The 24,441-nt window shown below is 41.8% G+C and overlaps 2 protein-coding genes across 2 annotated transcripts in view; one reads left to right on the top strand and one right to left on the bottom strand.

Annotated features, from left to right (window-relative positions):
- UBAC2 (UBA domain containing 2) overlaps positions 1–23,952 on the bottom strand; it is a gene marked incomplete at its 5' end in the record, with an annotated part of 101,446 nt that extends 77,494 nt beyond the window's left edge. The window contains 4 exons of the mRNA XM_082337955.1: positions 4,440–4,546; positions 4,962–5,081; positions 12,491–12,618; positions 23,922–23,952. Coding sequence (XP_082194081.1) covers positions 4,440–4,546; positions 4,962–5,081; positions 12,491–12,618; positions 23,922–23,952 — 386 coding nt within the window. The remainder of the gene's footprint in view (positions 1–4,439; positions 4,547–4,961; positions 5,082–12,490; positions 12,619–23,921) is intronic.
- GPR18 (G protein-coupled receptor 18) lies at positions 1,843–2,808 on the top strand (the record flags this gene model as incomplete). The annotated part of the gene is made up of 1 exon (XM_082337409.1): positions 1,843–2,808. One exon carries the CDS (start codon positions 1,843–1,845, stop codon positions 2,806–2,808), a length of 966 nt encoding a protein of 321 aa, XP_082193535.1.
- Positions 23,953–24,441: the final 489 nt, after the last annotated feature.

The raw sequence follows: 24,441 nt of genomic DNA, 5'->3' as shown, positions 1-24,441 counted from the left end.
AAAATTTTCTTTCAAGCATATGTCATCTACCTTTCAGTAAGGTCTGCTATCACTCTTTAATTTTTTTATTTTTAGTGTTCTTCACACAGTAAGGTATTTTAGAGGCATTCATACAGATGCCCTCCAAACCTCTTTTTTGTCAGTATTATACGCATAGCTTTTCCCATACAAAACATATATTCTGTTTCATGTTATAATGACCTCATCTGATCAGAAAACACAGCTTTTTGTTTTGTACAGCTAAAAAAAAATCCTTGAGAGAAAAGTTTAGGGCTAGATATTTGTGTGCATGATTCTTTTTTATATCTGTAAACTGGAGAACTATAAGAAAATCAGAAGTCCAAACTTCATATTTCAAGGCAGAAACTAACCTGAAGAAAGATTTAATAGGTCATACTTAAGTTAGTTACTCCATGGATACTCTTCTCAAAAGCAGCTGATATTTGCCAGTGTCGAACCAGGATGCTAGATTAATAAACACTGGTTCTCCAAATCCACTATGTATTCCTATACCACTGAAAAAAGCACCTGGTAACATTACAGCGAAAGCATAAAACAGACAAGCAGTAACAATAAGCTTTTTTTAATGCATTCTCCACTTTTGGAGATAAAACACACAGGAACTAGGCACTCTTCTGCTCTTGAGAACAGTTTTGGTGCCTAACTGATACTGTAGAAGTTACTTGGCTGTCTGTCGTAAGCGGGAAGATCAGACCAACAACTAACTCTTTCCTCCTCCTCCTCCTCTTCACACAGCTGCCGCAGGGCTGGGTAAAAGGCCAAACAAGAGGAAACCCTCCCATGCAAAGTCATGAAGCTGTGACCACAGCAAGAGCCAGGAAAGCGGGGGGGTGCGGGTTAACCAAAGCACCCGTGCAAACACCAGGTAAGGTCTGCCATCCTCAACTGGCTCCCAAGTCAAGCAGGGGACAATCTCTTTCAGCTCTCATCACCCGAGTCTGCATAGTGACATTTCAGATGTCCGACTCCTATGACCGAGGAGCTGAGAGAAGCAACACAACTGTGCTCTGCCGCAGCTGGCTAGCAGCCAGCAACTCTTCCCCCCAAAAATACTGTTCACACAGGCCCTGGTCGGAGACTGTGCTGCTTCCCATCTTTTTACTGTTTTAAATAGGAAGTCTATCCATCTATTCATCTCATTCATATGTTAGGTAGTTGGTTCTGGCGCCCTGGGATTAAATACTGTATTAGAAGCTACATAGCTGTTAAGATAGCTTTTTAATGTCTTTTATGAGCAACAGCATGCACCTATTCTTTTGGGAGCTAAGTAGTTCCTACGCAGATAAAATGAAAAGTTAACACTTCACGTTGCATATCCAAATGTCACTACATGCCATGCTCACTTACTTCTTTTTATAACTAGTTATAGTCATTAATTTTTCAAGAGAGACAACTTGAAGAAATATTTTCTTTAGAAAATTAGCTCGCTTACCTCAATTACAGCTGTTTCAATCTAATTATCAGCTACCGAAGCACACTCAAAGTAGCTGGTCAGTCTTGACTTTTTGATTCCTTATATAAGAATTCTCTTAAGTACTTAAAAATATTTAATTAAAACTAGCTTATAAATGCTATTTCTCACAAGTCTGACGGTACGTGTACTTTCTTCAGAGCACAATAATGTGTTTGTAGTCAGAAAAAGCAACAAAGCTAGCACATTCTCACAGCTAAACAATACAATCTCACCACTAAACCCCATCCTACAACAATCTTGTTTATATTTAAAGGAAGTTTTTATTTAACTGAGAATAAATATTCATATTTTATCTATTTTTAGGGTATTTATGGAGTGCAGCAACTATTCCTAAATTCAAGTAAAATATGATGCCTGGAAATCACCACCCTGAAGAATACAGGATTGCATCACTGGTCTTCTACAGTTTCGTATTCGCAGTGGGATTGTTGGTGAATGCCACTGCACTATGGGTTTTCAGCTGCACTACCAAGAAGAGAACAACTATAACTGTATATATGATGAATGTGGCATTACTTGACATAATTTTTATATTTTCCTTGCCTTTTCGGATAATCTACCATGGGAAAGAAACGTGGCCTTTCGGAGATACATTCTGTCGGATTATCAGTGCTTTCACTATATTTTATCCAGCCATTGCTCTGTGGTTGCTCACTTTTATAAGTGTAGACAGATTTATGGCTATTGTCCAGCCCAAACATGTCAAAGAACTAAAAAATACAAAAAAAGCTGTGCTGGCTTGCATTGGAATCTGGATAATGACCCTCGCAACAACGTCCCCGTTGCTGTTTTTACAATCTGATCCAGACAAAGCCTCGAATTTCACCACCTGCATGAAAATGCTTGATATCATCCATTTAAAGGAAGTAAATACATTGAACTTCTCTCGCTTGATTTTTTTCTTTTTGATTCCCTTGTTTATCATGATGGGGTGTTACTTAGTCATTATTTACAATTTTATCCGTGGCAAGACTTCCAAACTGAAGCCTAAGGCCAAGGAGAGATCCATAAGAATTATAGTCACTCTGATTGCTCAAGTGCTCATCTGCTTTGTACCCTTCCACATTTGCTTCACCTTCCTGATGTTGCAGAATGAAGATACAACTTACAATCCCTGGGCAGCCTTTACCACCTTTCTCATGAATCTCAGTACATGCTTGGACGTTATACTGTACTATATCGTTTCTAAACAATTTCAGGCGAGAGTCATCAGTGTAATCCTTTATCGCAATTACCTTCGAAGCGTGCGCAGGAAAAGTTTTAGAACTGGGAGTGTAAGATCACTCAGTAATATGAACAGTGAAATGATATAAAAAGAGAAAAAAAAACATCAGGGGACTTTTATAGTGTAAACAAGTGATTCTTTTTCCGAATCCTAGCATTGTTATTACACTGAAGAATGTTCTATAGCCAGAAGTAACAGCTATATTGCACTGTGGATATGAGAAAAGCAGAACAGTAATTGCATCTCTTTATATTTGCTCAACAGCTTTTGTAAACCTGAAAGGAACTAAAACCTAGCACTGGTGTTAAAATATCCAATGCTCTTGTCATCTTAAAAGATTGTGAATATTGCCAGACATGAAAAAGTGACTATTAGTATAATAAAGCAGACAATGCTGAAGAATTATGATGCAATGTATATATTAATTTTTTATATTTGCACAACCAAATGCTCCTGAAACTACTGTATATCCCACACTTCTAAAATTAGCTTCATTCTCTCAAGATCAATGTTAGCATGATTTAAATAGGAAGCATATGTAGTTAACATTTATATTTCATTCAACTAAAAAATTATTTGATGCAGATTTCTTTGAAACTGACAACATTCTGCAGTCATACACAAAAAAACCATCAAAGGGCATAATAATCAAACTGTTCATTAGCTCCCTGTGGGTATGATGTGCACATTTATTACACCTTTCTCTTGCACAAAGTATCTTTTTACACAGATGAAAATACTGAATTTGTCCAGACACACTAGCAGCCTATGTCCCAGCAACAAACTCCAAGGTAGCAAACATGATGAGTAACTGCAGTACTACTCAAGCTTTCAGCTTGTTTTGAATGCTCACACACTACAAAAAAATACATCTTTGTAACATCAAACACATGCTTTTTCTTCCTTATTAAATCAGCCTTTAGCTACTTTCAAGAGACACACTAAAAAAGTAGACCTAAAAAAAGCCTAATGTGGTGTTTAATATTAAAAATCTCACTCCAAGAGCTTTTATTATTAGCTCAGAGTGTGCAGCACATGGAAACTCAAGTCTGTATGAGGCTGATCTCCCCTGTCAGAAGCTTAACCACAAAGGCTCTGCAAGCTCTATGGTTCTACTGTAACATGTACATCTCTTAAGTGCAGAAATCTCAAATATAGGTTATGCGAAACTGAACCACTAAATACCTTAAAGCTTTAAGAACTTCAGATGCAAGCACCAAATGGAATAACATGCTCTAGCACTCAGTTTTTGAAACACAAGCATACAAAATACCAGTATGAAATGCATATAACTGCATATGCATTTAAAAGTGAACATAAAGATATGAATTACAGTTGTGCTGTCTTTGTGATTTAAGAAAGAAATCAGCACCAACCTGATTTCACTTTTCAGATTTACCAAATTGAACAAAACCAAATACAGCAATAATTTGTGCACTGCAAGCTGCATTTCAATCATGCTGACAGTGGAAATGGGACTAACAGAATGGAAAGTAATCATTACATGGATAAATTACAAATTAATTAACCACAGATCACAACTAGGAAATGAATGTTTGAAAATAATAGTTGTGCCAAGAACCTTTACACTGTAGTTCAAAAGAGGTTTAAATTTAATTTGAAGGGTTACATGAAGAAAGTTCTTCTAAAATTAAAATCTGCACAAAATAATCCCTTGAAACTATATCTAAAATAACCAGTCCATTAGGAGCTACTTACAAACCAGAAGGCAAGCTGTTGATGGTGATGCCAAATATATACTGAGCAATTTCTACAAGGAGAAGATCAAACAAAGCTGAGAGCATCCAAGCACCCAGTAAAAAGGACTGGAAAGAAAAAGTTTAATTTTAATTAATTCAACAGTTTAAAAATAAGGTTTTAATGAATCTCTAAATAAAAGAAAAAACAAGAAAACCACTATACTAGTTCAATTAAGGCAAATAAAATCTTTAGCACAACATAATTCGAGATCTACATGTCTAGATACTGAAGAATGAAGTTAGATTTGTTACCAAAATTAAACTCTATGCATCTGATAACTTTCAACTGATACAGCTGCAAACTTTAATTAGAATAATCCACTGACTGCAAGATATTATCAATATAAATTTAGATTTATGGAAACCAAATTCTCTTTAAAACACTTTAGTAGTCAGTAATAAAACTGTAATATTAATCCAAGACTACAAGAACAGTGTAGAAAACAGTTTCTGTTAAAAAAAAAATGTAACTGGAACTTACCGAAAATTTTCTGCTGCCATATCTTCTTTCAAATATTCTGAAGTTGTAAATGAGCAGACTGCTGCAGAACGTGTCTTTCAAATCAAGACATATTGTTCTCCCACATACAAGCCTCCAAATCTAGAAGGTTAAAGATCATCATGTTAAGCCTCTCTTCCTTCAAGGAAATTTTTTACAGAATTTGTGCTCAGAGTGATTTAATATTGAAGCCAGATAACACAAATGCAGTACATTTAAGGAGGCAAATAAATTGAGTAGAATATTATGGAGAGTTCAGGAAGTCTGTTTAAAAATAAAATATTTTCAAGGAAGAGGTCTACCTGTTAAAATAAATCTACAATTGAAATGAAGTCATGTCCCTAGTTCACGTTTACAAATAAAAATGGGAATCCCAACCCTAGTATATTGTAGAATTACAGAAAAAAAATTTTTTTTTAAGTGAACTCCAGATACCAGCTATTCCAGTGTACTGCTCTAAGCAGGTCTTATCAGATCAGCTTGCTTGGGGCCATGTCAAGTCAAGTCTTGAGCACCTCTAAAGATGGAGATTCCACAACCCCTCTGGGCAACCTGTGCCAGTGTCCAGCCCCCCCCCCCATGGTTTAAAAAACTAAATCAAATCCTTACATCTAGGCAGAATTTCCCATGTTGCACCTTGCATCCACTACCTCTTGCACTACCTCAGTGCACCTCCAAGCAGAGCCTGGCTCCAGCTTCTCTGTAGCTTCTGATCAGGTACATGCAGACAGCAATAAGGTGTCTCCTCTTTGCCTTCTCTTCTTGAGGTTTGGCAGACCCAGTTCTCTCAGCCTCTCCTTGTATGTCACATACTCCAACCCTCTGACTGTCTTCGTGGACCTGCTCCAGTGCGTTCATCTCTTTCTTGTACTGGGGATCCCAGAACTGGGCACTTGTGAGACCACATCTAGAGCACTGTGTCAGCTAGGGGAGTAGGGTCACTTGCCTCGACCTACCGGCCACACTCTCACTAATACAGTCCAGGAGATGGTTGGCCTTCTCGGCTGCAAGAGCACACTGTTGACTCCTGTTGTCCACCAAGATCCACAGATCCTTCTCTGTAGAGCTACTTTCCAAGCACTTGCCCCCCGCAAGCCTGCACTGTTGCAGCCTGGGGTTATTCCATCCCAGAAGCAGGACTTTCCACTTCCTGAAGTTCCCGTCAGCCCATTTCTTGGGCTTGCCAAGGTCTCTCTGAATAGCAGTCCTGCCTTCCAACATATTGACCATTCCCACCAATTCTGGATCATCCACAAACTTGCTTAGAGTGCACTCCATCCCATCATCCAGGTCACTAATGAAGACATTAAATAGTACTGGTCCCAGTACTGGTCCCTCAGGGGCTCTCCCCTAATTAATACCTGCCGGTGGACATTGCACCAATGACCATAACTCTGTTAAGAGTCCAGTCAATTTTCCGCCCATCTTCTTGTCCAGTTATTCAGTACATACCTCACCAATCCGGTTTCAAGGACACAAGGGGAGACTGGGTTAAAGGCCCTGCTAAAGTCAAGGTATGCAAAATCCACTGACTCCCCCTTGTCCGCAGCACCACTTGCCTCATGGAAGAAAGCAACCAGTTGGTCAGGCATGCTTTCATAGACTCATAGAATGGTTGAGGTAGGAAGGGACCTCTGGAGATCACCTAGTCTGATACCTTCACTCAAAACAAAGTCAACTAGAGCAGCATGTTAACTGACTGTGTCCAGTCAGGTTTTGAAAATCTCCAAGGACGGAGACTACACAACTTCTCTGGGGAACCTGTTCCTCTGTTCGATCAGTCTTACAGTAAAAAAAGCTTTTTCTTTAAATGGAATTTCTTGTATTTCCATTTGTGTCCAATGCCTCTTGTCCTTTCACTGGGCCTGGCTCCCTCTTCTTTGCTCCCTCCCATCAGGCATTTACACACACTGGTAAGATCCACCCTGAGTATTTGTACACATTGAAGACATCCCCCTGAGCCTTCTCTTCTCCAGGCTAAACAATCCCAGCTCTCTCAGCCTCTCCTCATATGCCAAATGCTCCAGCCCCTGACCATACTGGTGGTCCTCCGCTGGACTCTCTGCAGTATGTCAAGGTCTATCTTGTACTCAGGAGCCCAGCACAAGGGACAGCACTCCACATGCGGTCTCACGGGGGCTGAGTAGAGAGGAAGGATCGTCCCACCAGGCCTCCTTGTGAGGCTCTTCCTAATGCAGCCCAGGATGCTGTTGGCCTTTTTAGCCACAACGCTGCATTGCTGGCTCATGTTCAACCTGGTCTCCACTAGGACCCCCAGGGCCTTTTCTGTAAAGCTGATTTCCAGCTAGTCAGCCCCCAGCTTATACAGGTGCATGGGGTTACTCCTCTCCAGGGGCAGGACTTTGCATTTGCCTTTGCTGAACTTCATGAGGTTCCTGTTGACACTCTTCTTGCCTCTGAATGGCAGCAGAACTAACTGGTGTATCAACTACTCATACAAATTTTACATCATCCTCAGGCTTGTTGAGAGCACACTCTCCTGCTATCCAGGTTATGAGTGAAGACACTAAACAGTATTGGCCCCCATATTCATCCCTGGTGCACACCACTAAAAACTGGCCTCCAGCTGGACTTTGTGCCACTGATCACAACCTTGTGAGCCCGCCAGTTCAACCAGGTTTCTGTCCACTTCACTGCTCACTTATCTAATCTGTACTTCATCAGTTTGTCTGAGGATGTTATGGGAGACAGTGTAAAAAGCTATACTAAGGTCAAAATAAACAACATCCATTTCTCTCCCTTCACCCACCAAGACAGTCATCTACCTCATCATAGAAGGCTATCAGGTTGGTCAAACAAGACTTTCACTTCATAAAACTGTGCTGACTACCCCCAGTCACTTTACTGTTCTTTGTGTGTCTGAACATGATTTCTAGGAGCACTTGTTTCTCACCTTCCCAGAGATCCAGGTGATGCTGACTGGCCTGTAGTTCCCCAATCTCCTTTCTTGCCTTTCCTGAAGATAGGAATGACATCTGCTTTCTTCCAGTTCTCAGGAACCTTCCTTGATCGCAATGAGCTTTCAGAGATAATCCAGAGTGGCCTCACAATGACACGAGCCAACTCCTTCAAAACTTGTGGGTGTACACCATCAGGTCCCATGAACTTGTGTATGTCCAGTTAGTTTAAATGTTCCCTAGCCTGATCCTCCTTCACTGAGTTTAAGCCTTCATTGCTCCAGACTTTAGCACTAATCTCAGGGGCCTGGCACCGCTGAAAACAAGTCTTACTAGTAAAGAACTGAGGCAATGCAAGCACTGGATACCTCAGCCCTTTCCATGTCTTCCGTCTCCAGGTCCCCATTCCCATACAGCAGCAGGCCCACATTTTCCTTAGTCTTCCTTTTGCTGATATTTCTGTAGAAGCCCTTCTTGTTGCCCTTCATGTCCTTCATCAGATTCAACTCCATGTGGGCTTTGGCTTTCCTAATCCATCCCTGCACGCTCAGACAGTGTCTTCGTATTCCTCCCAGGTCACCTGATCTGCCTCCACCTCTTGTGTGCTTCATTTTTATGTTTGGGTTTAGGCAGGAGCTCCTCGTTCATCATGCAGGCCTCCTGACACCTTTGCTTGACTTCCTGCACACTGGATGAGCCAGTCTGCTCTCCTGAAGTCCAGGGTTGCAGTCCTGCAATTTGCCTTGTCCCCCTCTCTCAGGACCCTGAACTTTACCATCTCATGGGCACTGCAACCAAGGCTGCTCCTGATCTTCACACGTCCAACCAGTTCTTCTTCCTTGTTTCTAAGTATGAAGTCCAGACACAGCTCCCCTCATCAGCTCCTTGATCATGTCTTAGGACTTGCTATCAATGCACTCCAGAAAGCTCCTGGACTGCTTCTGCCCTGCTGTGTTGCCTTCCCAGCACATATCAGGACGGTTAAAGGCCTCTGTGAGGGCCAGGGCCTGAAATCATGAGGCTTCTTCCAAGTGTCTGAAGAAGGCCTCATCTACTTCTTCATGATCAGGTAGCCTGTAGCAAACACCACCGCCAAAGCTGGCTGTGCTGGTCTGCTCTCTAATCCTGACCCATAAACTCTCAACTTTCTCATGTCCCAAGAAAAAGCTCTATGCAGTCCTGCTGCTCTTTCACATAAAGAGCAATTTCCCTCCTTGCCTGTCCTTCCTAAAGGGCTTGTATGTGCCTGTTGCAGCACTCCTATCACATGAACTAACCCACCACATCTCCGTGACCCCAATGAGATCGTAGCCCTGTAATGGCATATGACCTTTAATTCCTCTTATTTGTTCCCTATGTAGCATTCACTAGCATACAGACACTTCAGAGAGGCACCCAGTCATGCTGATTTCCCAGAACGTATGGGAGTGTTCCACATAACGCCGTCCCACAGGCACTTCCTTATTTATCTGAATACACTTGAAGTAGGTCCTTTTCAGTCCTGTTTTGTTGACTACAAGATCCCTTCTGTTCACATCACCCTGCACCCTTTGCTGGCGAGCCCAGTCCACTGCCTCCTCACTTCACTGTGGGTTGTCATCTCCCTCCTGTGTTGTTCCTGTCTTAAAGTTCTCCTCACCAGGCTGGTCTGCCTGTTAGCAAAAATGCTTTTGTCCCACTTGGTCAGGTGGATCTCATCTCTTCCAAGTAGTCCTCAATCCTCACAGAAGGTCCCATGGGCACAAAACCCTGTTGCCAACACCAGCTGTGCAACCAATTGTGACCAACAGGATCTGTCCACTTCACTTCAGTTGGCTGCTCCCAGTCACCTTTGTCTCCTGCATATGTTGAGAAATGAGTTCTAAAAAGATTTGCTCCATGACCTTCCTAGGGATCAAGGTAAGGCTGAGTGGCCTGATGTTACCTGGATCCTCCTTCCTGCCCTTCCCAAAGATGGATGTGGTGTTTGCCTTTCTCCAGTCATGCCATACCTCTGCCAATTGCCACAAACTTTCCAAGATGCTAGAGAAGGGACTCACAGTTAGATTTCCAGCTCCTTTGGCACTCTCAGAGGCAATCCGTCTGGTCCCATTAACTTGTGTGTGTATAGTTGGGTTAAGTGATCCCTAACTCTATTTTTCTCAACGATGGATACTGTTTCACTCTCACAGACTCTGCTAGGAGGCTTAGGGACCTTGGAGGCCTGAAGGCAAAATATGCTAGTACAAACTAATACATATATCTGCCTGAATACCTCAGCCTTTTGCATATCCCTTGTCACCTACGTCCCCTGCCACAATGAGGACTGGGCCCACACTCTCCTTAAGCCTTTCTTTTGCTGCAGATGTACTTACAGAAACCTTCCTTGCTGCCCTTCACCTCCCTCGCTCCCTTGTTTCCAGCTCAGCTTTGGCTCTCCCAGCTCCCCTTCCTAAGCCACAGCCTGCTAGGCATTCTCCCCTCCATGGAAGTCCAAGTGCCAACACACTACCTGAGCCTTACGTTTCTCAAGGTCTTTAGGCCTCAACAGATGCTTCTGCCTCTAATTTCCCCGGGATACCAAAGGACTGAACAAGAAGAAAGAAGTGGGACCTCACCGTTCTAGCTGTCCCATGTCAACATGCCTGATGTTAAAACCTAGCCAGTAGCTTGAGTACAACCCCTCCTGAAGTCCAAACTGGCAGGGCTGTGACCTTGCAGCTGAACATTTCATGATACACATTAACTGAACAGCCCTCGCATAGACTAGGGAAGTCTTCTAATTGCACTTGACTTTAGCCAGCCTAAAAAATACATAGGTCTAATGTAATCAAGATCTTAATTTTACACACAGTTTCTTCACTGCTCTTGAGGGTCCCCTTTATGAAGACAAAGATCGTTTAGTTTTGGACAGTACATATTTTGCCTTCCAAATCAAAAGCACACTTTTGCAACTGCACATTTTATTTCCTACACTCTCTACCAACTTTAACAAGTGCTAATATCCAATATCAAAAATGTCTGTTCAGCCCCTGGAAAAACTCCGTGCCATTACAGCCATGCCCCCCGGATGAATTTATTCTCAAGAAATTTTCTTTTAAGTCTTCTCATTTGAATATTAGCATCAGACAGGAGTTAAACGATCTGCTCTCCCCGATCCCAGAGCTACACAATTATACAGTATATAGCTTACTCCAAAGGCTATGACAATAAATGAAACAACGATTTCAGGAAAGAAAAAAAACCCAAACCCACAAATTCCCCAAAGCACCACAATAAAAGTATCATAGCTTCTATAGACACTTGCAAATGTTTATGCTTAAGACACAGTAAAGATAGTATCTTTGAATAAAACACAGCTAGTACTGGTTTTCAGCAGATCAAACACATGGAAAGAGAGGACTTCTAAAGACAAACTGCAAACCAAACAAATAAGCAAACAAACCCCAAACCCACAAAATTTCCATTTAAAACTTGAATAGTTTCTCAGACTTTCTCCTCCCCCTCCCCAAGCACTTGGTCGTAACATTTTTAAAAGGCAGACACTAATTTATGTATTTTTGCTGCACAGCATTAGCAAGACACTTGGAAAATATGAGCAACGCTCTTGAGAGTTGTAATCTACGTCATTACAATAAAGCTCTTGTTCTTGACAAGAAAGATCAGAGAGTTCAACAGCACAGAGTACCACTAGCTAGGTCTAATCATTTTTTAAAGTTTATAGGCTACAGTCAGCATCCTCAAAGACATTAAGTTGACTACATACCTTTTTTTGATCTAACTGTAAAAAATGTGAGGTAAGATAATTACAGAGGCATTTGCTGACCCTTCTCTGTTGAGCACTAGTTGGCCCTTTCCAAAAATGAAAAAAACCAAATCCCCACAAAACTTACTAATCACTTCTAAGTGCATTCTTTCGACAGTTACAACTGATACTAGAGGATTCTTAATTAAGCTGAGAACAAAACCTTACAAGATGCAATACCTAAAAGGTAAAGTATCTTAGTTTGAACTGGGAATAAGCAACAAATATCTAGCAAGATAATTAACCAATTTAGCAGATTACTGAGGAGCATGACAAACTCCCCCATCACTTGGAATCTTCAAATTAGAAGCCACAGTTCTATTAAACAGGTAAATTTTCGTTTCCCACAACTAACTACAGCAGAAGTTAGAGCGAAAGTTATGGCCTCCGTTGTTAAAATAATTCATATATAATCAGAGTAGCTGATCACAATAGCCCTCTTCAGCCTCAAAAACTAAGCACAATAAGATATTTACATTCATATCAAAATACTTATATTATTACATGGGTTAAATCACACTTCATTCACAGCAAGCTGCCAAATGCCACTGGCTAGAAGGAAAAATGATACAAACCCAATCATTTCCCAGAAAAAAAAAAGAAGTGAAAAGCTGTGTTGATACTTTCAGATCAGTTTTTCTCACTTTTACCAAAAAGTGGGCTACTGGGGTGACATAAAAAAAGGTAAGAACAAGCTGGTCTACAACAGTGAACAAAGGGAAAGAATCAGAGGAGAAACAGACTGGGAAAAATCACACAGAAGAGCACAGTTTGCATTCTCTTTCCACACAAAATGAACTGACTCTTACCTGAAAATCCTCTTTTATAGCTTGTAGGTTATATGCAAAGAACTTCTGATAATGTTGGAAGAGCAGAGCCAACAGAATTGAGATGGCACTTGGGACTAATAACAGACTCTTCGACAAAGGTGCTTTATCTTAAAGACAAAAAACAAATAAACAAAAAGCCATTTTAGAGAAAAATCTCTCACATTTAAAAAGTGACATATTTAAACAAGTGATTGGAAAACATAAGAGCAGTGGCACCACCTTGACTTTTTATCTCAACAACTTCCCGAGTTCTCAACAACTTGCAAATACGTAGGAAAAACACACCAACCAAAGGAAGTCTTTGGAGATATTAAAGACAGTTAAATATTAATCAGACATTTTGTTTTCAACATTCTCTCATGAAATTATTTGTTTGGCTATAACTAAACCAAAGCGCTCTGCACCTATGGAGGTCGTACCCTCCTGTGCAGCCCTCCTAAGGCTCAATCATGTTTCAGGAAATAAAACATGCACTTTTTTTTGTCAGCAAAATAGACATGCAAGTCTAGTCAAAACAAATACCTTTGTTTCCTTTGCATTAGAGATTAAAATTAGTTTTTATTCTAGAGGCTATGAAGCAGGAACCACCTGAATAAGTGTCAAGAATAAATTGACTTTCTCTTCACCGCACTTGGATCCACAATTCAACGAAACGTATCTAAGTTAATTTACATTATATTCATCCTCCTTCCATTCAGTCATTACAATTATTAATAAAGAAATTAATAAAATCAGGACTTTTGTGAAATCAGAACTTCTTTCCCCCTAGTAGCATGACTTTCAGAAAGGACGCTCAGAAGCAAGCAAGCAGAGAACATCTGCAATACACATTTACTAAAAAGCATCAAGTGGAACATCCACCAGGAGTATACCCAGCAATTCATCCTAAGCTGTTAGTGTGGTTGATGCAACAAAACACAAACTCTTGCCCAACAATTCACGCCAATACAAAAACTCTGAAACATTATTTCTTCTATGACTTTTCCCCTTTTCACACATGCAACTTTAATCATGTTTACTTCCTTCCCAAACATCGCAGTTATAGCACAGAATCTACTGATTTTCAGACAACTGCTTTTTTGCAGGGTATTATGAAATCCGCAGCTCTGTTGTCCTTCTTCTTAGATTAGAAAAGGAGCAATAAGACTACTTTAAAATTACTAATGGGAAGTAAAGAGCAGGAGCACAGGAAGAACAAAACTGCATTAAAAAAGTGTAATACAGGAAACATTTAGTACATATCCAGATAAACTGACTACCATGAATGATTCTGTCCACATCTGCTGCACACTAGAAGAGTGGACTGCTAGAAAAGGAAGACGGTAATAGGCACCAAAGCCAAGATTTTAATCATGGCACAATCCCACTGCCACTGAAAATATGGTTTTTACTATATAATTTAAGCATGATCCTCATCCAAGTACTAATTGATGACATCAAGAACAACTTTGATGGGCACTGTTAGCTGTCCTCAGCTCACACTACCTTGAAGTCTGCAGTCTTCTGATGTTCACTATGTAAAGAAAACATCTCTTCCTATGGGTATCGTAACGTAAACTTGTACTTAAAACTCTTCTTTCAGTCCATAATCATACCTTTGAGTTCATTATTTACAGACTCACCTGCCTTACTCCACTTAAGCAATTAATGTCTTGAAGAACTATCCTTTTATAGAAATTAGGCAGTGACTTGGATTGACACAGGTTGACGTTACTCTGCTAACCATAAGCTCTTCTTTTATAATTAGATTGTGTGAGATACATCAGGAGGGCAGAAGGCCTGGTTGAACTTTTTTTACTGCAAGAAAACTATTCACCTTTCAATTTAATATCTTTCTTTGGACTTTTTTTTCTCTCCAAAAATAAGGTCTATAGTCTTTAGACATCCATTTTTAAAATTATTCATTCCTCTGATTTAGTTGGACACTTCAAAAAAGTTGGAAGCCATCAGAGTACTGGAGAACACTGAGGTTAAGAAGAAGCTGGAGCTGCCTGAAAGTTACTGTGTATACTATGCACACACATATTCACTTGAAACCTCAGGCAATGCTCCCTTAGCTAACTTAACTTGTTAAATTAACATTTCTTTATGTGCAAAGGTCAGTTTTACAACCAGGATACAACAGATATTTGAAAGTACAGCCTAAATCCTAACAACAGTAGTAGTCACAACAGCAGACATTTCTGAACCAAAGTCTGATAAGACTTGTTTTTACTATCAACTACATTTATGTTATTTCATGAGTTTAAATAAATTTTTACAAGAAGTCATTAATCCTGTAATACTTTTCACATAAAGATCACATTACCACAAAAAACGTGACACGCAAATCACTAGATTTCCCACCGTGACTATATATTTCTATACAGGTTTAATATTTATATTTAGATTTTACTGTAATTTTAATATCATTAGATAATTTTTACATTATAGGTAATACACACCTGAAATACTTTATCCTATCAAGTTCATTCCTAATTTGAATGCATTCAAAAATAACCAACCAACAGAACTTTACCTGTTTTCTCCAAAAGTGTGAACACACATTTTTATTATGAGCCTCCTTTTAGCTTTCAGCTTAGACACTTTAAACCTTGTTATAGAGGACAAGTACTTATTTTTAAGCATGTCACCAAGCGAAAAACCACAGAAGTAACTAACCCATTAATGTGACAGTCACCCACAGGGAACATCACATGAGTAACGGAAACTTCTACTCTCAAGCTTCTCAAAATGTCATCATGGTTGACAAGCTTATTCTTGTCCAGTAAAATTAAGAAAGAGAAACTCTTCCAGATAAACAACGCACCTCCTGAAATGTTTTTTTCCAAGTGTTTCACTGTACAACGGAGTAGTTTGCTTTACCCCTCAACAGCATATAGATCCTTATCAAGGACTGCTGTGAGGTCACCAGTGAAGGAGCAACCCTCCCACTGCTGTGGAACATCTCAACCAGTAAGACCAAAAATGACTAACAATCCCAGATACTGCACAGTTGGGCATTCTGACATCCAAGTCAAATTCCTTACTTAGAAGATAAAGGTAAAATTTAGAAAGCAGAATTCTAGTCCGATGGATTTGCAACCACGTGCAGAATGGAAACATGTACTCCGACCTACCAGGGTACCAGTGTCTACTGGCAGCACCAATACAAACGTGCACAAGGAGAAAAACACAGTGCCTCTATACCACATAAATTAAGTAGAATGAAAGGATAAACTCTCATTTTCACCCTGAAGAGTTAAAATACATCAAATACTATCTCCAAAGACCTTGGAATACATTTCCAGCCCCAAAGTACTCCTTTAGTTGCAATTCTTCCAAACAACAGGCAGTAATAGCATTTGTGCTGCAACACACATACTGAGCTTCCATCTAAGTGAACACCGAAATTTTTAATAACCAGCAGAACATGCCCATGCTATGATGAAGAGCAAAGAACTAGCTTTCACTACAGATTTTTACTTCCCCTTGGTGTGATGGAGAAGTTCTCCCCAAAACTGCCCTCGTAATCTCACAGGCAAGTGTCCCAACCTTTGTGCTACCGCTGCACAATGTGAAGCTGATCCTAAAATGCGACATGAATGAGAACGACCTCTAAGTCTCCACATTCCACCCCTGCACTCATTACAAAGCCCACAAATCCTCTTCTTCCACAAGCTACTACTTTTCTGGCTGCCAGTACCAATTTCAAAGTACACAGGAGTTAAGGAATAATGTGTCCATCTGTCACAAACAGAGGGGGAGGTTTATGGCACAACTGCGCAGGTAGTTGCAGCTTCAGAAGCCACCATTACATTAATAAGAAGAATACAAAAATTGTGGTAGCAGCAACAGCTACAGTTTTTCAAATGATTTCCTGTTCCCTGCCTGTTCACCACTTGCAGGTGAAGGGGGATAGCAGATGAGCATGTCAAAACAGGCAGCCAGACCAAGCTACTGTTTCAGAAGGGCTTTTTGGGGAACAACTTCACCCCCTGGACCACTATTCTGGGCCCGAGACTCAAGTGTTGACTTGGGAGAGGACCTCATTCTCAATGCCAGCTGATGAGCAGCGGCTGCAGAAGCTCAAATTAGCTCGGGACAGTTTTTGTGGGGATCCCTACTGAGCTTACAGCACAGCTGCAGACAAAACGTGCTGCGTAACAGCTTTTTTTTTCCACTATCATCTGCAAACTTCCCAAACCCAGCTGCTATGAGGCAGACACGCCGCTTTCATACAGCCAGTTAACTGCTGGGGGCTACTATAATGGCACGAACCATTTTTTAATGCTAATACACAAGATCTGTGAGTCTTTTAAACCGTAAGTGATGCACATCTGAATGCACAGTACTTCCCAAATGCACTGATGGAACCTGTATTTTGGGTGGTTGTTTTTCCTGCATTAAGCCATCATGCAGATACTTATCTATTGTATTCCAAGATCTGTCCAAGAACCTGCAGCAGGTTCACCAGCCTACAGTGATGTTTCAAAATGGTCAGAGTTTTCAAGGACTCTTGCCTACTGTTTCCCCTTCAGATGCAAGTTTGCTATACATCAAACAGCAGCATCAACACCTCCTCCTGAATGCTTGGAAACTTTGCTTATCCTCTATTGTAATGGCTGATGAAACCCACTGTCAGATATTCAAATCTGAAAAGTAATTTTTAAGCGCTTCCTAGACACCAACACGTGCTTTTGGGAGACTGGAACAATCGTACTAGATCTGAGGCGTAAAAGCTTGTCTTCATTATAACCACGCGCTGAGTCCTGAACAGCAGCCAAGAACACATGAGAGCATGCCACGGAGGGAGGACGACAAGAGATACGGACACAGGTAATAGTGCTGGAGGAATCTGGAAGACACCAGGACACTGTGTGCTGACTGGTAGGATGGAATTTAACCATATGATGATTTTTTTTAGAGTTGGTTAAATCCAGTACAAGTATTTTTCTAATATTTCATCCTTTGGGAAAAAAAAAAAAAAACCAAGCATGCAATACCAGAGGACCCTTCAAAAGCAGTGAAGTTACTGCTGCCTGAAAATACTACATGACTGAATAAAGTATTCTGGGTCAGGAAAGCAGCTCTTGCCCCTGGTCTAGGCACAGAGCACAGACACAGGAAGGGGATTCTGTATTCAGACTGCCACTTCACAGCGTACTCTGGTGGTTAATCATTGTGATGCCTGCAAGTGAACACAGTAACGAGCATCCCTGCAGGAACAGTTTTTCACCAAATGCTTATAAACTTAATGCAGAAGGTGAGAGGTGAATAACATTAGTATATATACTGAGAAAGTCAATAAAGAAACCAACTGTGATCATATTTTTAAATCTATTTTTAAAAGGTACTGGTAAGACTGTAATCAAACCAGTTACCTATACATTTATGGTTTAAAAAACTGCTGGTTTTAGCCTAGGTCACAAACTATAACGGAGTGAGGAGCTACAAAAAAGGGAAAAAAAAAAAAAAAACAAACCTTTGTTTCTAAAAGGAACATTTGAAAAGAAATAGAAAACGAAAGAGGTTGAAGTTACCAAAAACGCTCACCTTTTTGAGCAGCCTCTTCTTCCTCCCAACCACAGAGCATACTACCGTACTACTGTTAGTATACACTCTCAAAAATATCAGGTATGGCTACACCACAACACCACGTGGAGATCCCCACGCTAGCTTGAAATGAGCTAGCTCTGCAGCAGCAGAATAGCCACATTTTTGTGGTGTTCAATGTATGGCTAATTGAACTGATGTGGCTACGCTGCTCCCAGGACTCAAGCTATTATTTTGAACCAGGCTGCACTGTGGCATGCTGATGTACAAGCTAATTTGTTTTCCCATATAGTACTGTACTGCGTAATACTGTTATGCACAGAAGTCTCATATATTCAATACATACTTCATTTGTCCTTCAGTCGTACCACAAAGCATCAACTCAATTTGATGCCCACGCACAACACAGTTCAGTCTTGCAGGTTATGCAAGCAGAGGAGCACAGCGTTCCCTTCTCGCCTTGGGGATTTTTAACAAATTGCTAGCACTGCACTACAAGGTTCGCAGAGAGGTAAAAGCATAAGTTGCATTAGCGGAAATGCTTGCACCTAAGTTCAAAGGACTTTGCTCCCTAAAACTACATGAAGTAGCTTGTGTGTCGTAAGCAAAGTAGTCAAATATTTTCCAGACGTAGCAAGTGGATAAGCTTTAAAATATGGACTCAGATTTCACCTTAATAAAGACTAGCTCTAACAGGTTTTCCTACTATACTCATGCGCAGTATGGCACATCGCATGAAGAACATTGGGAGGGGATATTAAAACATCTGCATAAAAGTTTGGTGTTGGTGTTACAGGTTTAAGTTGTTGGAAAGGCCTTGGCATCTTACAACGGAAAGCCTTCTGCATCTGCGTATCATACTCTGCTCCTGGGACGCAGCATGTTGGAGAACAAGCAGCAAATACAGCTAAGCAGCACTACAGTAAATCAGTCAGCCCAGTGTCAGTCTTCATGCACTCAAGCTAGCCTTTGCAGAGTCACTGAAGTGTTTCAGCAGCGTTCTTCATGGGACTGGACCTGCTGGCAGACTGCAACACAAGAAACCAGCCTGGGTCTGGCACCACAGCCCACCTCTCAAGCCCTTCCTGAAAGCCAGGTGGTGCAGCATGCTTCCTGAACACACCGTAGCGTTGTTTTACAAGTCCACTCAACTGGGTTAGCATTTTGCTACCTCATTTGAGTACACCCATGCTGTGCTTCCTACTATCCAGGGTAATTGGCTTTTTTTTCCCCAGGGCATATCAGCTCCTCCAATATTCCAGATAACAGAAACAGTTTCCCTTAACAAGGGCAAACTGTCTTTGTCTTTTTAAATAGCGTTCTTCCTTGTTTCCTGACTTCCATATCTCATACTTGTAACCTGTACCAGGTATGTTTATTTTTACATCTCCTCATCCACAATTGTGTGTGTCATCCACTGATTAGGTGCGTTATCAGCTCGCCACACAGTCGTCATCTGCTACACCTGATACTGCCTGTTAGGAATTCAGCATATCACTGCTAGCAAAGGACCTACTTGTCTGAACTGGCTCACATGCACCTGGCGTTGGACCATCTGTTTATTGGAGGGGTTTGCTTTTATGTATCTGCCTCTTCTAATGTCACTTTTCCAGAACCTCTCTGCCTATGCATGTGATTTTAAAGAGCATTGTACGGGAGAAGTGGGAGGGAGTATTTATACCAGGAACCTCTTAAACTAGGATATGCAACACAAGAGAAACGCTTCATGTAAGAACTCAACTGCTGTGTTCAAAGTCATGAGACATCACCTTAAAAGGCACGTGGACAAGGTCAAGGACTTCACTACACAGGCCCAGCTATTCAAGCACTATTTATCAGAAAGTCTAACTTCAATAGAGGTGGTCAAACTTATGAGGAATACCTGAAGCTGAATCTCTGGTAAAGAACTTACAAGTTTTGAATATCCCTTGGATGAAGATAATATCGTTCACCTCACTGAACTATGGAGTCAGAACTTGAACTTTTCTGCATAGCCACGTATCATAGTGTAGCATCCGCTGGCACCCATAGCACAGAGATGATCCATAAAGTTAGCTCGAGGCAAGTAATACAAAAATAGTCTGTACTTCCTAGTAACTTTGAAAAATATTGTTTGTTCAGCATAGTAGTGGAATATTAGCAGAAATCAAATTTGGCCATCAACCAAGCAAAGATCCATGTAACAAAAAGAGCCGAAGGCTCCATCTATGGCCAGATCTAGATGATGTTTTTTAGGACCATTTTATCAACTGACTGTAAATAACGCAAAAACCACCTTGCCCTGCATGAAGAACAATAACAATCAGGACAGCTATTGTATAAAGTGGACTTCAGAAAAGCTTAGCTGAGCTAAACTTACTCTGTTAAGTCAGTGGTAGTATGTCAGGGCCACCTCATAATACAAAACCAAAATGCATTCAGATTAAACAAACCCGATAGTATTCTTGGTCTAGAACTATGGAAATGCAGCTACTCAGTAATCTGCACAAACAGATACATAGCTGAACTCCTTTTGCTGATGAAATCAAAATACTCAAGTTTTTCGTTTACTCACTAGCACTCAGGATTTTGTTCCTGCACGCAGCCAAAGATTTTCCCAAATAAATGTTATAAATAAATTGTGCTAAAAGGAAGCTACAGTGTCTTCCTTGCACATTTCGTACAAACGGTACATTAGTATACTGTTAAGTGGCATTAGTCTACCAAAGTTCAGTCATCTCTTCTGTCACGTTTTGTCATATTAAATGTTTGTAATATTAAACAATAACTTAATTTTAACAAGGCTTTTTATTTGAATCAGAAGCTATCTTCTCTTAAGCACACACTGTTACCATGTCTGGGACATAAAAGACAGAATTGACTATAGGGTCAATCGAAGTTCCATGGATTTTTACAGCAAGAGGAATAACATATGATGACAAACGCCCAAAACTTACATGATGAGGGTCGAAGACCAGTTTAAAAACTCATATTTAGCAAGCAACTTTAAAATACCCTAATCATGTCAGTCTCCCTATAGTTTAAAAGAAGAGTTTTGTTTTCATGAAAACTTGAAGAGACGAGAGAGGCAGCCTAGAAACACTGAGAAGACAGGAAGCAAGAAGGGGAAAAGGGACTAATGGAGTATCAGTCAAAAGGAGATAGGCTTATAGGACATTGATTATGAATTTGATCTATGTACTGCAACAAATAAAGCATAAGGATTCTTGAGTTATTTCTCCCATTTAGACCTCCAATGACAACATAGACTATTAAATTTATATTGTTTCCACTATCTGCTGGAATTACATAATATAGTCCACTGTTATTTATTTCAGTTTATTCTAAAATTAGCAGAAGAAATAATAAACAAAGAATTCAAAGAACGTGGACAATAATATCCTCGTCCAAGATTCTATCAGCCTTCATTAGATTAGTATTACCAGATGGAGCAAAAAGTTTATAACCAGCTGCAACTGCTGCCACTACAAGCCATTGGTTACCTTCCTAGCTCCTTCAGAAAAGTATTAAATGCAAGTTCAAGGATTAACTAACTAGAAGGATTTACAAGAACCAAAATACTTCAAATGAGTTACATGATTATTTGGGTTCTGATAAGAAGCTGAAAATCAAAAAGAAGCTTTTAAAAAGGCGAGAAGGCCAAACTCAGACTTGCTTCCAGAAAACCAGACGCAAGGGCGTCTCTGGCATCCTTGCTACAACACTTTGCATAAGAAGCCCAGTAAGAATCACATTACCAAAATGTAGGAGAGCTGTGGGGTCATTTGTTGTCTGTTTTGTTTTCCCATTGCTAAAGAGGGGAATTCTGCAGAAAGGAGCAAAAACAAGGCAATGGTGAAAACAAGGCAAAAAGAATACAAAAATACAAAAATAAAATACAAAAAGAATCTCTGACATTTTTACCACTGCATCTATGTCTGAAGATGCTAAAGCCCTTAATCTACTAGAAATATAATCAACAACTGGGTCACTTTTTAAAATGACCTAAGATACACATGGCTAAAAAGAGCTTTGTATTACTAAGTTTTACCTGTGATATGGCTTTAACCAAATGTTACAGATGTTAAGAAGTCTGTCAGAGATGGCACACCAGGCTGCAGGAGCCTTCAGTCCGACCTGCCACAGTCATTCTTATTGCTATTGAATGAGGTGCCTGCTTATTTTATCTAGGGTCTCTGACAGAGATCCATTTAGCCACGAACTGTGCCCCAACAATTGTTTGTCATTGGCCTTCCGCCAGACGTTACTGCTCCCAGCAGAACAGAACATGGACGCACACGTGTGCTTCCCTGATGCAACGTCAGGCACTGATTCATTAACTGCCTAAAGCATCGGATTCTGCACATCAGTGACTGAATCCTACAGAGCTGCTGCTACTGCAGCAGACACTTCTGCTACAAAGGCAGAAACAGAAGTCTGAGGGCACAGAGACATCTTAAACTGCCAGCTGTGTGGTTGTGCCCTAGGTGAGCATATGTCACTGCCACCTAAATCCGTGCCTCTATTAGAGTTTGTCAGTGCACCTGTACCAGCCAAGTCTTATTGCGAAAAATCACTTTAGGTCAATGGGTGAGTTCGGCAAGTGTGTACATCGTACCAGTTTTCCAGAAGAAAAACATAAAAAAAAAAAAGGGTAAAACATTTACTTTTTGCAGAATGGCACCCTGTCTTAGGTTTTTCTCCTAGCACAAATATGTTTCTTACGACCATGATTTTCCACTCATCCTTCTGATGGACCTATCTTGGAAAAACTTTTAAATACAGACTGTGACTTTCCACCTATTCAGCCAAACAAGGATACTTTTCACCCCCCCTTCTTTCTCATAGAATTATACACAGACACATGCCACCAGAAGGCTGTTGTTCTACAGTATCTATTACTGTGGGGGAAAAAAAAAAAATTGGGACCAGCAAATCAAGTACAGTGTTATCAGATCTATCTGCAAATACACTGCCCCCGTCATGTGGATGCCTCAAACAGAATACAGCTACAACTGATGCCCCTTCTTAAATGCCAGAATTATTCCCCTCTAAGCCGGAGGGTGCTTTCACACTCAGATTTGGATTTTATGTGAAGCACGCGTTAGTCAGCAAAGTTTTGACTTTGTCCCAGCCTGCTCTGAGGACGGTAGTGCCAAAGTCCACACCGCAGCCAGTTCAGCTCTTCGTCGCCGTTTCTGAAGGCAGCAGATTCTTCGTCGCGTAAACACGCTCAGAAGCAACCCTCAATGCCTGTCAAGTCTGTTCAGGCACCGCTGGGATATGAAATGATTGGCATATGCTGTATGTAAAAATAAAGTTAAAAAGAGCTGGGAACGCGTTTGTCCTTAAACCTGTCTTACCAATACAGTGGTTTAAACAATAACCTTCTTTTCACATTAAAAAAAAAAAAAAAAAAAAAAGAGTTCTTTCCTTTCTCTGATATACATCTATGTATTTAGAGACACACACGCAGACGGCGGCGGCCCCGGGACAGCCGTGCCGGAGTGCGACCCGCTCCGCCCTGCCACAACCCCCTGGCGCCGGCCGGACCAGGCGGAAAAGCCCGTGAAAGGCGGCACCACCGCCGCCACCCGCGCCACGGCTCCTCCCGCGCCGGTACCGCCCGCACTCACGGAAGCCCGAGGGTCAGAGCCAAGCCGAGGCCGGGCTGCGTCCGCGGGGAAGAGGGAGCGAGGCCGGCGGCTCCCCCGGGGGAGGAGGCGGCAGCGCCGCGCCCAGGCCGGGCGGCGGGAAGGGCCCGGTACCCGCCTCCCCCCCCCCGCGCCCCGCGGCACTCTCAGAGGTCGCGGCTGCGCCCCCCGCCCCGTCCCGTCCCCCGGCGGAGGGGAAGACGCCGACACGCCCCTCGCCGCCACCGGCCTCCGGTACTCACAGAGCCCGTTGGAGCCGGTGCTGGTGAACATGGCGCCGGCCCGGCCCAAAGGCGGCGGGCGCCGCTGGCGGAACCCCCAGAGGCCGGGCAGACCCTGAGGTACCGCGGCGGGCCCGGGGACGGCGCGGCTAAGGCGGCCGCGATGGGCCAAACGCCGCCGTCAGCCGAGCGGCTGGCGCCCCCTGCCGGGCCCGCCGGGACAGCGGGGCGGCGGGACCCGCCGCGCCCGCCCCCTCGCCCTGCTCGCCCGGCGGGCTCGCTGCCAGCGAGCGGGATCGCCACCAGCTAACCCCAGGGCGAAGCCTATACGAACCCGTAGAGACGGCATCCATTCCCTTAATTAACCCGCGGTAAGGCTGCGGGCCGCTCCTGGTGGCCGGTCCTGTCAGAGGGCGCTGGCAGGCCCTGAGGCGCAGCGAAGGGCGCTTCAAAGCTCGGGTGTAGCTAGAGAGGGATAAAACATAATTTAGTCGAGGTATATTACATATAATTACTTCTTTATACTTTATAAAGATGATTT

Source organism: Platalea leucorodia, assembly GCF_965183815.1.
Source record: "Platalea leucorodia genome assembly, chromosome: 2".
NCBI classification, from domain to species: domain Eukaryota; kingdom Metazoa; phylum Chordata; class Aves; order Pelecaniformes; family Threskiornithidae; genus Platalea; species Platalea leucorodia.
Note: the sequence above shows the minus strand (reverse complement) of the source record. Positions and strands in the feature narration are given on the sequence as shown.